Below are 15,947 nucleotides of genomic sequence, written 5' to 3' on the forward strand. Positions count from 1 at the left end.
GGCACAGATAAAACACAGGAAGTGAAGGGAGAGGAAGGGGAGGAGTCTGGAGATGTAAAAATAGACCAGGCTGTAAGAGTTCTGTCATTTTCTTTTTAACAAGACTGTACTTTATCTGGAAAACAACGGGGAACAACAAAGGAGTTTAAACATAGCCTCTGACTCAACTGCCCAGTTACTGCCAAGAAACAACCAATGAGCCCTAGCCCTGTTGAGATTAAGGTGACTGTATTTGTCAGATATTCCCTAATGGCAGTTGAGAGAAGCAGACCCATTCGAGGGGTCGACAATTCAGCCTCTAGGACAGCCATTCTGAGGCTGGCTTCCCCTAGAGGACTTGTCCACTTAAAATTACGTGTCTGATTGACAGCCAGATTGGGTTCCTTTAACTCCCTAAGCTCAAGATTGAAAGCTGGAGGAGGCCCATGAAATAAATCCAGTCTACAATATTGGCTTTTCAAAATTTAAATTACTCTGCCCCCTTTAGCTGAGGCAGACACTCTCCATTTTGTCAGTTCTCACCATGCTCTACTGCCCCCAACACAGAAACCTGGGACCAGCTGCCATTTAGCATCTTTCTTGCAGCTGTTAATTTTTCCACTACCTCACCCTCGAGTCAAAACTCTTTTATGTTGTCTCCGAACCCCTTCATGCAAATGTGCTTGTGACCACTGACTTAGTTAAAAAATTATATGCAGAAATGTTTTATGACTAGGACTACAAGACACCCTGGTTTGCCCAGGATGGTGACAGATTTTCCCAGCTTAATTATCAAAAGCACCCCATTTCATTTTCAACAGTGTGTTTCAGTCTGGATGATAAATTGTATTGCCACTCTTTTGACAGAGATGGGGGTTTTAACCAAATACTTGTCAAACAGTTTAAACAGTTCTGAAGCAGCCTCACCCCACACCCCCAAGGGAAAAACTGTCCCTGTTCAAAGGTTCTCTGACTTTATTCTGCAGACAGGAATACAGGTCAATTTCCTGAATGTTCACAGAATGTTGTTAACCTTGACCCTTGGAACTGGCATCTAAACTTCAGACCAGAAATTGACCTAGCTCGCCAATAACTCAGGGGGAAACTGACATTGGCAAGGATGAAGCAATGGTTCCCAAACAAGTTGGTCGTCAGATCCTCTCAGGTTTTAAAAATATAAATAGATCTCTACATCCCACTTCAGATCTACTGAGGGGAGTCTACACCATCGGTCCCCAACCTTTTTGGCACCAGGGACCGGTTTCGTGGAAGACACTTTTTCCACAGATGGGGTGGGCGGGGTTGGTTCGGGCAGTAATGCGAGCGATGGGGAGCGGCAGATGAGGCTCACATCCTGCTGTGTGGCCCGGTTCCTATCAGACTGCAGACAGATACTGGTCTGAGGACCAGGGGTTGGGGACCCCTGGTCTACACAGTGTGACCCAGGAATCTTTATTTTTTAAAGCTTCCCAGAAGATTCTGATGCTCACTAGGTTTGGAAACATCAAGGGAGATGCTGACCAGCCTTTTTCCCCCAAAGGTCTCCCTGAACGAAGTTAACCAGGTAAACAAAAAAAATACTTAGAATCTAAGATCTCAGCGCCTCCAGAGACAACTTCAAGGCTTACATTCTATTAAAATGCATAAAAGGCCCTTAAAAGAAACATCCAGGGACTTCCCTGAAGGCCCAGTGGTTAAGACCCTGCGCTTCCACTGCAGCGGGTAGGGGTTCCATCCCCGGTAGGAACTAAGATCCCACATGCCGTCCGTGGGGCGAGGACAAAAAAAAAAAAAAAAGAAAAGAAACATCCATTAGAATAGTATTTTCCTATCTCTTACCAAAACAAAGAAAAAAAAAAACCCCTACAACACTGGTCAACATCCTTGAATGCAAATGGAGTACTGCAGAAGTTATTTCATTCCAGATGCCTAAATAACTTAACATGGTTCCTATTTTGCCTCCCCCAGAAAACTCACAGCTAAATGTAGTATGCAATTACAGAAACCACCTCATTGAAAGGTCCTGGCACATCTCTTCTTCTATGTTCCAAATTTTTAATTTATTGATTGATTGGCTGCGTTGCGTCTTCCGTGGCTGTGCGCGGGCTTTCTCTAGTTGCTGAGGGCTTCTAATTGTGGTAGCTTCTCCCATTGCGGAGCACAGGCTCCAGGCGCACAGGCTTCAGCAGTTGTGGTACACGGGCTCAGTAGTTGTGGCTCACGGGCTCTAGAGCGCAGGCTCAGTAGTTGTGGCGCACGGGCTTAGTTGCTCCGCGGCATGTGGGATCCTCCTGGACCAGGGCTCGAACCCATGTCCCCTGCATTGGCAGGCGGATTCTGAACCACTGCGCCACCAGGGAAGACCCCCAATTTTTTGTTACATCTTATGGAGTGTGTTCTTTTGTTTGAAATTTTGTAGCCATGTATTTTGGTGCTATAAATCACCTTACAAGTTGGGTGTATTAATATTAAATAATGATAACTTAATAATTTTTAACATTATACAAACAAGACTGGAATAAAGAAATTTGGAATTCACGTTCAATCTCAGTGCCATGCACCTTTAGGGACAACCTCCTTCAAACTAATGGCTGTGTCCAAGTATTTAGGTATAAATGTTTTTAAAATTTTTATTTATTTTTGGCTGCATTGGGTCTCCGTTGCTGCGTGCGGGCTTTCTCTAGTCGCGGCGGGCAGGGCCTACTCTTCATTGCGGTGCGCAGGCTTCTCATTGCGGTGGCTTCTCTTGTTGCGGAGCACAGGATCTAGGTGCATGGGCTTCAGCAGTTGTGGCACGCGAGCTCAGTATTTGTGGCTTAGCAGGCTCTAGAGCACAGGCTCAGTAGATGTGGTGCACCGGCTTCGTTGCTCCGCAGCATGTGGGATCTTCCCAGACCAGGGCTCGAACCCATGTCCCCTGCATTGGCAGGCGGGTTCTTAACCACTGCGCCACCAGGGAAGTCCCTATTTAGGTATAAATTTAAACAACTCTGAGCTGGATGACAAAGCAGAGCCCGCCCCTGCAGTATGCCACTTAGATGCGTAATTTGAACTCTCCTTAGTCAAGGACTTCTGACTCTTTGTTTGTGGGCCCAGGCTATGGCACAGACTTTGAAGCCACATTATAGAAACAGAAGCTGTATGAGCTTATGCAGTTGGCTTGAAAACCCCAAGAATGTTTCAAAATGTTCTTGGTTACTCCATAACCATTTTCTTAAGAAAATGAGGCAATGAAGTAGTTCAGGTCCAAGTAGCTGAGCTATGCCGTAATCCAGCTTCACTTCGCACTCGCTGCAAAAGGAAGCTATTAACGCTAAGGGGTGGCCGATCAAAGAGACTTATTGCTCTTAGTCTGAAAGACCAACCATCATTTCTTAGGTAGGAATATAATTAAAAAGCAGATAGCAAAGTAGAATACTTTGACTAATTGATCAAGAAGTCATCAGTCTCTCAAAGGTCCCTGTACAAGTCCCAGTGAATCCCGTGTGCTTTTAAACAGCCCCAATGACAACCACCCATAACCCAAATCCTAACCATTCACTAAACACATAACCTTGGGCAGTTACACTCTCCATTGCTTCAGTTTCCTCATTTATCAAATAAAATTTATAATAGGGTCAACCTCATTTGTTGCTGGATTAAATGAGGTTTCATTTGTAGAGTTTAGAACAATGTCTGGCCCATAATAAGCACTCAATACACAGTAGCTACCACTAATATATTTTTTTTAATAGTACCACTGTATCCTGACACCTTCTATGTGTTAGCCATAGTGCTAAGCTCTCTCTAGACATCATCTTAATCCTCACTACAACCTCTGAAGACAAGGACTATTATTCCCACTTCACAAATGAGAGCACTGAGGTTTCAGAGGCGTTTAACCCTGCCTGAGGACATACAGCTAATATAGGGACAAGACAAGGTTTGAACCTAGATCAGGCTGATACCGAGACTTCATTTTCCCATGACACCAAGATGGCTTTAATTCTTGATTTGCTGCATTAAAAATAAGGCAGAAAGTACAAAGCAGTGACATCCAAATAGTTCACCATGACATGGTAATTTGATTTTTAAAAATGCTACACGAATGGAAAAATGTCTGAAGTTTTGCAGCAAACCGTTAAACAGTGTTTACCTCTGAGAAGTAAGATTGGGGAAAGGTGTTGGAAGGCGTTTACCTTGCGCTGTCCACATTTTTATATTATTTGATCTTTTATAATAAGCACAAGGGTTGTTATGTAAGTTTTTTATTGAGGCATAACACACATACAGAAAAGGACACGAATAGTAAATAAACAGCTGGATGGATTCTCACAAAGAAAGCGCACCCATGGAATCAGCACCAAATAAAGAAACAGAACATTACCTGAACTTCCAAAGGCCCCTCGTGCCTCCTTCCCATCACTAACCTCCTGGCAAAGGTTACTGTGATCCCAACCTTTAACACTATAGATTAATTTTGCCTGATTAATCTTATATAATTGCAATGATGTGGTATTCATGCTTCATGTCTGGCTTCTTTCTCTCAACATCATATGTCTGCCTGTCTGATCCATGTCACTGTGCATGGTTGTAATTCCTTCATTCTCATGGCTGCAGTGTTTCATATCATTATTTATATGTTTATAAATACATTTTTATATACCACCATTTATTTCTCCATTCCACTGTTGTTAGACATTTGAACTGTTCCGAGTTTGGGGCTATCGTGAATAGTGCTGCTTTGAAGATTCTTGACATGTCTTTTGGTGCCATGTGGACACATTTCTATTGAGCAGTTAACTAGGAGAATTGTTGGGTCATAGGGTCTGATCACGTTCAGCTGTGGAAGTGTAAGTATTTTTTTTATTTTTTATATAATTTTTTTAAAGAAATGGATGTAAATCATTGCTGCATCACCTGAATTTTATTTATCTGTATGCATTTGACAACTTTATCCTATATAGGTCATACCTATGTCCTATCTTCTTATCTGATAGACATGAGTAGTCATATCTATTAAAATTAGGCCGAGTCCTTGATCAAGAACCTGGCCTCCTACAAGACCAGAGTGTTCTTCGGAAAGGTGTTTTTCATGTTTATGGCATTTACTGAGAAGGCAGTGTACTACACATGAAAATACACCACGCACCTCAGTCACAGATGAGCTTTCCACGTCACCCACGTCACTGCTAATAACAGTATCAACAATCACACAGGGCGCTAAGTGCCATACAGAAATTACCTTTCTCGTCTGAGGTTTTCATGGGTACATTTTGTTCTGGACTTGGCTTGGCCGCCACTTTGCAGGCCCATCCTTGGCTGGGCAAGGTGGATCTGTCCTCTCCCTGGTCATCTTCATTTGCCATAAAAACTGCCCCCAAATCCCCTCCTGGCCACCTACAGAGGCTTTTCTCTGGCAAAGCATCCAATTCCTCGGCTCTTCTGTTCTTCCCTGCCCACACGGCCACGGAATCCTGTGGCTGGTCTGTCAGTTCTCCCAGGTGGGGCCATGGCTTCTAGCTTTTCAGGAGAAACAGGAAGGGGAGGTGCTGCTCTCTAGGATGCTCTGAGCTCCAGGGGCACTCAGGCTGAGGCCAACCCAGCCAACCCCCATGGGCATGAGGGCCTCTGGGGTGAGGAGCCCAGGAGAGTCCTACCCCTCATGTTGATGACTGCCCCGCCATTAGCACTTCTCAGACCTGGGTGCTGGGTAATATTATTATCAATGAAATATTGACAGTTACAGCTTATCAGGGGGCAGAATACTGTGGTTGAAGCTGGCCTGGGAGTCAATCTGTCTGGCTTCAAATCCCAGCTCTTCAATTTACTGTATGTATTGTGTGTCCTGTGTCCCTGTGTCGTGGGTTGTGGGGAGTACAGAAAAAGATAATGCAAGTGCACACCTAGCACAGAGCAGCCATTCAAAACATATTAGCTACTGTTAAAACATTATGACATAGAGGTTAAGGCTATGGGCTTTGAACCCAGACTGCTCAGCCAAATTCCAGTTCTATCCACTCACTACTGTATGACAAGGGCAAAGTACCTAATGTTTCCATGGCTCCGTTTTTTCATCTATAAAATGGGTATCTTAATTGTATCTACCTCACAAGATACTTGTGACGATTACTGAAAGACTATGTTAAGCTCTTAGAACACTGCCTGGCATATAAAAAGTCATATACAGTTTAACTATGGTCATTGCTGCAAGCCAATCAAATAAATAGTCTCACACAAATCTTCCAAGTGTAAATGGAGGCTCTTGTGATTAACATAAGAGTCATTTGGGCATAGATATTCACAGATGAATAACACAACCCAAATTCATCTGAAAACATTTCTGAATTCATATTACGCTTTCTCATCAACTGGTGGTTGAAGGTGCAATTAATGTCATATGAGAGGTTGGGACGCTTTTTAACAATAAAAAAAAGGGGGCCCTCATATTCAAAGGGTACAAAACCACTGGTTTACTTATTTATTATTTTATTTATCTTTACAGAGAATTGAGCCCCAGAGAAGGCACGTGACATACCTGGGGTCACCCAGTGTGGTGTTCAGGACTGGAGTTCAGCCTGAGTTCCTGCCCTGGACACTCTACCAGGCACCATACAGAAGTTCTGGAAGCTTCTCCAGGCTCTCCTCTGAGACATACTGGAAGTCAAATCATCCTTTAAAAATTCATTTTCTGACATAGCCTTTTGCTCATTTTTAAACGAGCCTTTACCTTTTCCTTTACAAAGAAGTTAAGTAGTTCATTCATTGAAAAAATTTGTAAATTCAAACAAATTACCTAACCTATGGGCACTGAGCTTCTCCCCTGTAAAAGGCAAAGAATACTCATTTTCCTCTCCTCCAGGGAGCAATGGCAAGGTACGGCCTAGGGAATGAGCATAGGTTGGAAGCCACTCCTAACTAGTCCCAGCACAGGAGCAATTCTGGTGCTTTCCCCAGTCCTGATCAGAGTAGAAGAGTGATCTCAGGGGTTAAATGATAACGTCCTCTCAATTATCTGCCTTGTTGCAATACCTTAACACCATTCTCCACTCTCTCCTCCTCAAAGACAAGCCAGCAAGGTTGGCATCCAGGATTTTAGGTAAGGGGCAGGGTCTCTGGTCAAAGGGACATAACATGGCTTGGTGAATTTCATGCCCGTAGGCTCAAGCATTCACTTCCAAGCCATTCCCTGTAATTCATCCTCTTCCTCCTCTCCTTAGATCAGCTGGAGCAGCTAATATTTCCCAGGTGATCAATTTCACAGAATGAGGGAGTACAGAGCAAGGGCCATTAATGCATAATGAGCCTTTATGGACAATTCTCACTTTTCACAATCTGACAGATAAGCCCTGCTCTTTCGACCTTAAGGACATGATGCAAGCCTTCTTGAGTCTGGAAATGACACTCTTTAAAGTCAGAAAAGACCCTGTGACTACAGAGTATCCATTATTAAACACTCCTTAGGATACTTGAGCAAAAACCAGAGGCTCTTAGCAAAGGCTTCCCCAGGACTCAAGAGGCAAATGAGCGACTCCTCCCACCAAGAGCATCCCCTTATCTCTGGCCCCGCCCCTTCCTGCCTTTTGTCAGTTGCTGCGAGAGGAAAAACAGTCAACATAAACTCCGCAGCAATTTTGGCCTGGCTGTGGATTCTCTGAAGACTTCCATGAAAAGCAACTAGAGGAAATAAGAAATTGACATGGGGAAAAAAAAAAACATACCACAACTCAAGGAGATAGACAACTGTAGACCTGGAGCAGGAACTGACAGAGAAAAAAAATCTCAGAGGACAATTGCAAATGTGTCAGGAGTCCAAGGAGGACATCAGGGAGTCCAAGGTAGAGGCTTAAATGAGAAACTGGTAAAAGGAAGAAAGATAGTTTATGTCCATTCACAGTTGGAGAGCTGGATTGAAATTTTTTAAGTGTATCACAATAACAAAGATGAAAATATTGAGGAACAAAAGCAGCTATTCACACACACACAAATGTGTTCTGTTTGTTTCTGTTCAGAAACTGGCTAAAAACAAGGAGGTACAGGTTAGTGAGCTGCTGAGGTCCTGGTAATGTTCTATTTCTTGACCTGGGTGGTAACTCTACAGGTCTTTACTTTATAAGCATTTGCTGTGCATTTTTAGTTTATGACTTTTTAATTTCACAATAAAGTTAAAAAAGAAAAAGAAATAATTTCAAGTATACAAGATTACAGAGTTATATTCAGGAGCTTTAGTAGTTTGACAAAAGAATGACGCCAATACCAGAATAATTCATGCAAGAGAAAGCAAACATAGCTATTTAAATAAAAGGCACTCCTTTCCCAGCCTAATTTTATGGTTTGCTTTGGTGTGGAGACTCAAAGTCTGCATATACAAAACCATAGCAAACTGTATCTGCCCCGAATGATGAATCTAGCACACCTACCAACCAGAACGTGTGTATAACTTTGCGGATGCTCACACCTCCTCACTACTGTTCACTGTTTACAGAGCAATCTCACATACCTTAACTCACAGCCAATGGCTAGAGTTATCCCCATTGCAGACATAAAAAAGGCAGCCACAGACAGTAGAAGACTCACCCCAGGTACAGCTCAAGTAAGAAGCAAAAATCAGACCTATACCAGATCTCAGACAGCTACCTCAGGGACCCTTTATGACAATGACTTTCCCATTCCCAGGAAGTTAGGAGGCCCATGTTTTTTCCATGTGGGAATAATGAGATGAATAAACAGGTAAATTACTGTCAGCAAGAGAATGTCACCTCCTCTGAGTCACTTTCACTTTTCAATTAAAGCACAACCCAGGGCGTTATAAAGATTAGCTTCCCTCACTAAACCATGAACACCTTGAGAGTGGAGCCATGTCTTCTTCATTTCTGGGACTCCAGGGCTTTGTTGTATAGTTTCTAGAATATGCTATATGCTCATGAGACATGTGCTAATAAAAAAATAAACAGATGAGGGTACAAACTAAAGAATTCACAGTATTGTGTTTTCCACCCCATACCATCATTCCTGCACAGGGCCACTTGCATTAAGTCTTTTAAAGCCAGCTAAAATGGCAGGCAGTAATTGCCCTTTTAATAGATGGCCAATATATTCTCAATTCTTTTTTTTTTTTTAATCACCCCCACTCTGTCCCTCCAGCTCCAGCTCTGGCTCCTTGGAGGAAGCCATATTCTCCAGTTCTTAAGAAAGGGTTTCATGTCATACATAAATTCAGAAGCTGAGCCGGCTGACAGGTTAATTATAGACACAAAGAGTGGGGACAAATGGACTATGAGGTAAGCGAGTCTAAATGTGCCTTCCCTGGATAAGCATTTATTAATAAGCCTGCAAAGATTTACTGGGCACAGCCAGGTTCAGCTCGGTGCCAGCCTTGGGGGCAGGGGTCCAGATTTGGGGAAGGCACAGTTTCTGCACTTGAGGAATCGGGCTGGTGGCTGGGAAGACAGCATGTACCTGCAAGAATAATCGAAGTTGTCCCCTGGGGACAGCAGGTGGAAGACAGGGCCTAAGAACTGAAGCACCTGCCCCTTTTGGGAGTGGGATGGTCAGAGAAGACATCACTACACTAGGGCCCACCTGCAAGGAAATGTGGGTAGGACTGTGGCTGGAGAGAAGCCAAAGAGGAAGCCCCAATTCTTTTCTTCCTGCGCCTCCCACCATATTCTTTCGGGGGCTGGAGGCAAGCACCTAAGTCAAAAAGACCCATAGGGATATTCCCCTTCCCTCTCCACCCTCCCCCTCTAACAAAAAGGAGGAATGTTCAGATGGCTGGGGAGGCAGGTCTAGGGTCATCTTCAGCAAGCAGATGAGCCCAAGAATGGAATGATAGGCCTATAAAAGCTGGGTACCAGAGAGTGTTTACGCTCCCTTTTTTCATTCAAAAAAATTTTCTTGCCCGCCTTTTGGTGGCACATTGAATGTGGCAACTCTCAGTGGGACATCAACCTTGCCTTTAGCAAGATGACCAAAGCCTGGGCCTCCAAACAGTGAGTCTGGGTCTCCCTCGGGCTTCCGCTTTATTTGGGGATGATGGACCTGGTCGTCTCCGATTGAACCTGGGCCCTTCCAAACAGATGAGGACCCTCTGAGAATTTTTCAAGCACCAACTTCCCCCAGACAAACACATAAGGTGGGAACCCCACCGAAGCCCTATTTATGGGGGAAAAGGTCCGATCAGTTGGTAATCCCGAAATGCCAGGCAGAAATATGGCACGGCCATCTCCCGCGAAGTAGCGGAATGTCCAAGAGGGTTTATACGGGTTGGTCTGTTTCCAAAATCCCGCCATTTCTCCAAAAGACATTAGAGAAGTAAAACCTGGCCGTGGATCAAGTCCAAAGAGTGAGAAACTAATTGTTTCGATTGTTGCGTTTAACCTCATTCGCCCTCCCCGCCCCCGCCCCAGTAAACTTCCCATCCTCTCCACCTCACTTTCCAGGTGGTTCCTGCTGCTTCCAAACTGCTTTCCGCCGCTCTGCGGCTTGTTTAGAACGGGGAAGCGCTACCTCCCAGCGTGCGGGATCTGCGGGGACCCTGAGCCTTTCACCCGCGGACAAAGCGCGTCCACGCGCCGGCCACGCTTCCGGAGCGAAGGCACGAAAACTGCGCCTTTCTGTCCCGCGGACGCGGTAAGTGGTGCTCCGCAGCTGGCTGGCTCGCCTGGGAGCGCGGCGTCCGGCAAGCGCGGCGGGGGCTGCGGGCCCGAGGTGCGCGGAAAGCGCTCGGCGCACCTGGCGCACCTGGCTGCGTCGGCCGCCCCGGCTCCGTCCCGGGCTCCGGAAGCCGCCGTCTCCGACAGCGCCCGCGGCACCCTGGCCGCCCCAGCTCTCCTCTGGGTCACGCCGCTCCCCAGCCCGGGATGGCCCCGCTCCCCGCGCGTCCCAGGCTGCTCTTACCCGGGAAATGGCGAGAGGCTGCTCGAAGTCCTTGCCCCCCACGAGGCGGAAGCCCCACGGTCCCGGGCCCTGGAGCGCTATTTGCTGCGTGGTCATGGCGCGGCGACGGCGGTCGGCGACTCCCGGGGACAGACGGGGCAGGACGCAGAGCGGCGCGCTGGGCTCCCCGGCAGCTGTCGGAGAAAGAGAGCGTGGCGCGGGCCCGGGGAGCCTGGGGCGGGCGGGAGCTGGGCGGGAGGAGGGCGGGGGCGGCTCCGCCCAGGCCGCGTCGCGGCCGCCTGCCACGCCTGCCCTCCCGCCCGCGGCCCGCAGCTGCTCCCCGCCCCGGCGCCCGCACAGGGCCTGGCCAAGAGTCGGGCAGAAAGAACCTGGGGTCAGCTCGGGGGGCTCGGGATCTCAGCAGCCCCGCCCCGGCCCCCAGCGCCACCTCCCTCCCGCGCCAGCCGCCGCCCGGCTGCACTCCCAGCCCCGCCGCGGGCGCTAGGTGAGGGGCGAGTAGGTTCCGGCGACCTCGAAGGAGACAAAGGTTGGCGCTTTTGAAAGAGTTTGGAAGTGCTGTACAAAGCCATCCCTTTGAGGTCAGCTCCATTTTCACATTTGTTTTATTGTAAACGACAACGATGTTTCAAAGGTGCTTTCGAGTGATATCGTTTGAAAATATGAAGCAGTCAGGGCATTTATAGCTCCATTTTACAGATGAATTAACTGGGTCGGCCAGAGGTTAGAAGACCTGCCAGAAGCCACACAGCTTGTCCGTGGTGTAACTGGACGGTCGCCCAGGCTCCCCGTGTTAAAACCGCACACTGGAACTTTTCTAGTGCGAATGAGACCAACGTACGAAGTTGTAAGTGAACTTAAAAACCTTCCTAGAAACCTTTCCCCCTGGCTGGATTCACTAGGTTCTGCCGTTCCCAACAATTCGCACCTCAAGTTTGAGACGGGCCAAGTGCGTGGAAAGGGAACTGGGTTGAGTACCAAGACCTGGGTTGCTGACTTGCCAGTAGCCTCCTAACTGGGCTCTGCCCCCCTCCTCCTGGAGTACGTTCTCCTCACCAGATCAGACCACATCTCCTTGTCCACTGGGTCCCCCACTTCCCTCTGAGTAAAGCTGTAATGCCTAAAATGCTTGTAGGGCCACCCACAGAATGGCCCCAACTCCCTCTCTGATCTCATCTCCTTGTGCTGCTCCCAGCCCACACTGGCCTGTTGCTTCTGCCTCAAAGGCTTTGCGTCAGGGCCTCTGGAATGCTTTTCTCCCAGACATCCTAAGGCTCGCCCTTTGTTCAGATGTCATCATCTCAGTTAGGCCATCTCTGAAAGCCCTATTTAAAACCTCCTCTCTAGAACACCCTGTCACCTTCCTCTGCTTTTATTTTCCCATTGTATTTATCACCATCTGACATACTCAATATTTCACTTATTTCTACTTCCCGGTCACCCCTAAGCATTAGTTCCCCAGTGGTAGGGGTTTTTATCTGTTTGGATCACTGCTGTATCCCAGCGCCTAATAATAGTGCCTAGTACATAGTATTTAATGAACTCAATACATTGGCCAACCTTATGACCTTTGGGTCCCAGGTTCTTCATAGTTTTCTTGGCTCCAATTCATCCTGGCACCTGAGCCCCAGTGTTCTGTCTCTTTGTGATCCTGGCCTACCTACCCAGAAGCCCTGTGCACAGATGTACACATAAAAGGATCATCTTACTTGTCCAGTTGTGTCACAGCACAAATGCCTGGTTTGGGAATGGTTTGCTTGAATTTAGAAATCAGAGTCGTTTTATGTCATCTATCCATCCCTCTCATCTTGCATCCTCATATTCTTTTTTTGTTTTAATCGAAGTATAGTTGATTTACAATGTGTTAGTTTCAGGTGTATAGCAAAGTGATACAGATATATATGCTTTTTCAGATTCTTTTCCATTATAGGTTATAACAAAATATTGAATATAATTCCCTGTGTTATACAGCAGGTCCTTGTTGTTTATTTTATATATAGTAGTGTGTATCTGTTAATCCCAAACTCCCAATTTATCCCCCCAACTCCCCATCCTGGTATTCTTTTTTTTTTTCTAATTTATTTAATTTACTTTTGGCTGCGTTGTCTTCGTTGCTGCGTGCAGGCTTTCTCTAGCTGTGGTGAGCGGGGGCTACTCCTCGTTGCAGTGCGAGGCCTTCTCACTGCAGTGGCTTCTCTTGCTGTGGAGCGCAGGCTCTAGACATCCTGATGTTCTTGAATCTGAGAAAAAGGAATGTGGAGTTACAGCCAGGAGTCAACTACCTGCTTCATCGAAGCCAAAAATTATACCCTCTTTGATTAAGATTCTCCTGATTTAAAGACATGCTTGTGTTTCAAGTCCCTGCAGAATTTGGGAGAATCGCCAAATTCTGGGTCTGCCCTAAGATAGGTAGAAGTTTTGAATATTTTGTGTCCTAGGAAGAGAAAAAGGTTGAAGAGCCACAGCTTCTGTGCTCCCCAAAGGTGGGAACTGCCTCTCGTTCATCCCCAGGTGTCCTGCTAGCATGGACCTGATACATCGTGGGTGCCAATAGTGCTTATTCTATACAATATTCTTTTCAGATATAGGGCAGAAGTACATAGGTTACTTCATTTAGTTATTAAATGTTGTCAGTTGCATTCTGGCTCTACATAACAAGAGCTATAAAACAGTCAACACTCTGACCAGGCCATCCCCTTTCTGGGTACTAATTCCAAGGACATAATTTAAAAGAAGAGGTAAAAGTTTTATGTACAAAGATATTTATAGTCACATTATTTATAATGACAAAAAAAACTGGCATTAAGCAGCAACAGAAAAGTGGCTAAATATGGTATGGCCATATGAGGGAATAGTATGCAGCATAAAAATGATAATCATGAAGTCTATGAGGGACTTCCCTGGTGGTCCAGTGTTTAAGACTCCACGTTCCCAATGCAGGGCACCTGGGTTTGATCCCTGGTCAGGGAACTACATCCCGCATGCCATAACTAAGAGCCCACGTGCTGCAGCTAAGATCCGATGCAGCTAAATAAATAAATAAATATTTTAAAAAAGACTGAGAAGGCAGGGAAATGTGTTTTCAAGATATGTAAAAAAGAGTGGAACAAAATTATCGGTAAACCAATTATTATTTGTAAACAAAATTATAGATTTCATGTTGAAAAATAAAAATTATGTCTACCTATTGCCCAAAATTAGGAGAAAGTACAAAAACTAACTTTGTATTGGAAGATGTAATTGGAGAAAAATTTTTAAAATAATTTCTTCTAACAATGATGTAAAGTTTTCAGAGCAAAAATCAATTAAATGGCCTCAACTCCTTGGATGCAGACTAAATGCTAGTCTTTCTGGGGGTAGGGAACCTCATCTTCTATCTTTCTGATCTCCCTCTCCCTGCTCCAGCAAGCCAGCTCTGAGCTGGGCACACAGCATGTACTCAGAAAATACCCAGTGATGGACTGACAGCTCTGACCCCCAAACACAAGCAACCTTGTTTTATCTTAAACACCATTATTTATTAATCCAAACTCTGCAATTCCCTCACTGGCCACCCTTGACTCCTACTGAGTACCAGCTGAATGGCCTTAAGCAACTTCTCTGAACTTCAGTTGCCTTGTCTATTATTATTATAATGAACTCCATGAAAGTTTTTTGACCCTAAACGGCCTACATTAAAATACCTGCATATGAGGGGGTGCAGGTGGGGTAGAGAGGATGCTGAAGAAATGGAAGCAAGGACAGGAAAAGGACAGAGGAGCAATGGTCTAGGAAGTCAGGGGATAGTGAGATAGTGGGTACCTCCCAGGCCAGTTTCACAAGGTGGACAGGGTGGGTGACATCTGCTGGCGGATTCCCCCACCACCACCATCGGGCTTCTGCAGAGCTGGCTACTCCCACACCCAGGGTGCCACTGCCAGGACCCTCCAGAGCCACTGTGCTGAGGGAATAACAGCCCCATTTCTTAAGGACAGTGAGAGTAGGACTGTACTAGCCTTTACATACGGACTTACTTAATCTCCAGGACAAGTCCTGGACCCGCTCAGGGGACTGCAGAGCTCCCATTCCTGGAGATCGCGGCCATGACCCCTCCCCGCTCTGGGACTGAGCCTTGACCCAAGAGGGAGCGTAGGTGACTCCCAGGCTCCAAGCCTCCATTGGGATCTGCGGCCGGCTCTGCCCAGGGGCTAGAGAGCCGGAAGCGGCCAACTGGGCTCAGGGCGCAGCGGCTCCCCATCCCCAAACCGGTGCAGCTGACCGGGGTGCCCTGGTCAAATGACATCACAGCGATTTGTTTCTTCTTTCTCTAAAAAGAACCGAAAGCCAAGCTCAGAAGCTTGCAAAACAAAGCATCTTTTCCCGGTAGGTCCTATCCCCACTGTCTGGTCCCCATCAACCCTCAACCCCGCTCCCAGGGTCAGCGCGTCCTGTCCTGGGATCCCACGCGCGGCTGGTCCCACTACACTCCAGGACGGCTGACCGGGGGGAGGTGCCCTCGGCTGAGCCAGGGACTGGTCAGGGAATCGGACGCCCAATTTTTTACTTTCTCCCGCTTTCTGCTCCGGCCCCAGGGGGAGGGGTGGGTGGTGGGTGGGGTGAAGGGGTGGGATCCTGAAGTGGCCGTTTGGGATTGGGCGCCTGTCGGATTCCACACGGAGCATGCTCTGTGGAGCGTCGGGCCCTAAGGACACCTGGACACCTGACCTGGCTGAAGTCCCCTCCGGGCTGATAAAAGTGTGGACAGATGAATTGGCAGATCTAAGGCCTGCCGTGTGCCTAGCAGACAGGAAGCTGTTTTAATAGTGTTGTTCACGAGATAATTAATGGATTAATAAAAAATATGATTTACCTCCTGATACCTAAATTTAAAGTTGTATGATTAACATATTTCATTGCTGTTATTATATTTCAATGGCTTTATATGTAACCTCATAGGGAAAAACTTCAAAAGTCTAAATTTGAATCTTTAGCGTACATGGACCCACCCGTTGGTCACCTCCCCCCAAAAGAGGAAAAGTGGCTTGGGGTCAGAGTCACCCAACAGACCCTAGTCCAATACCCAGTTAATAAACATTGTCCCCATTACTAAACAG

General features: G+C 46.4%; 1 protein-coding gene across 1 annotated transcript in view; it reads right to left on the reverse strand.

The window, feature by feature from the left end:
* Positions 1 to 11,074, reverse strand: part of PDLIM1 (PDZ and LIM domain 1) — a 45,614-nt gene extending 34,540 nt beyond the window's left edge. Inside the window, exon 1 of the mRNA XM_029245322.1 lies at positions 10,858 to 11,074. Coding sequence (XP_029101155.1) covers positions 10,858 to 10,953 — 96 coding nt within the window. The 5' untranslated portion in view covers positions 10,954 to 11,074. The remainder of the gene's footprint in view (positions 1 to 10,857) is intronic.
* Between the last annotated feature and the right edge of the window lie 4,873 nt (positions 11,075 to 15,947).

This window comes from Monodon monoceros, unplaced genomic scaffold (assembly GCF_005190385.1).
Source record: "Monodon monoceros isolate NGI ecotype Baffin Bay Population unplaced genomic scaffold, NGI_Narwhal_1 Super_Scaffold_4, whole genome shotgun sequence".
In the NCBI taxonomy this organism is placed as follows: domain Eukaryota; kingdom Metazoa; phylum Chordata; class Mammalia; order Artiodactyla; family Monodontidae; genus Monodon; species Monodon monoceros.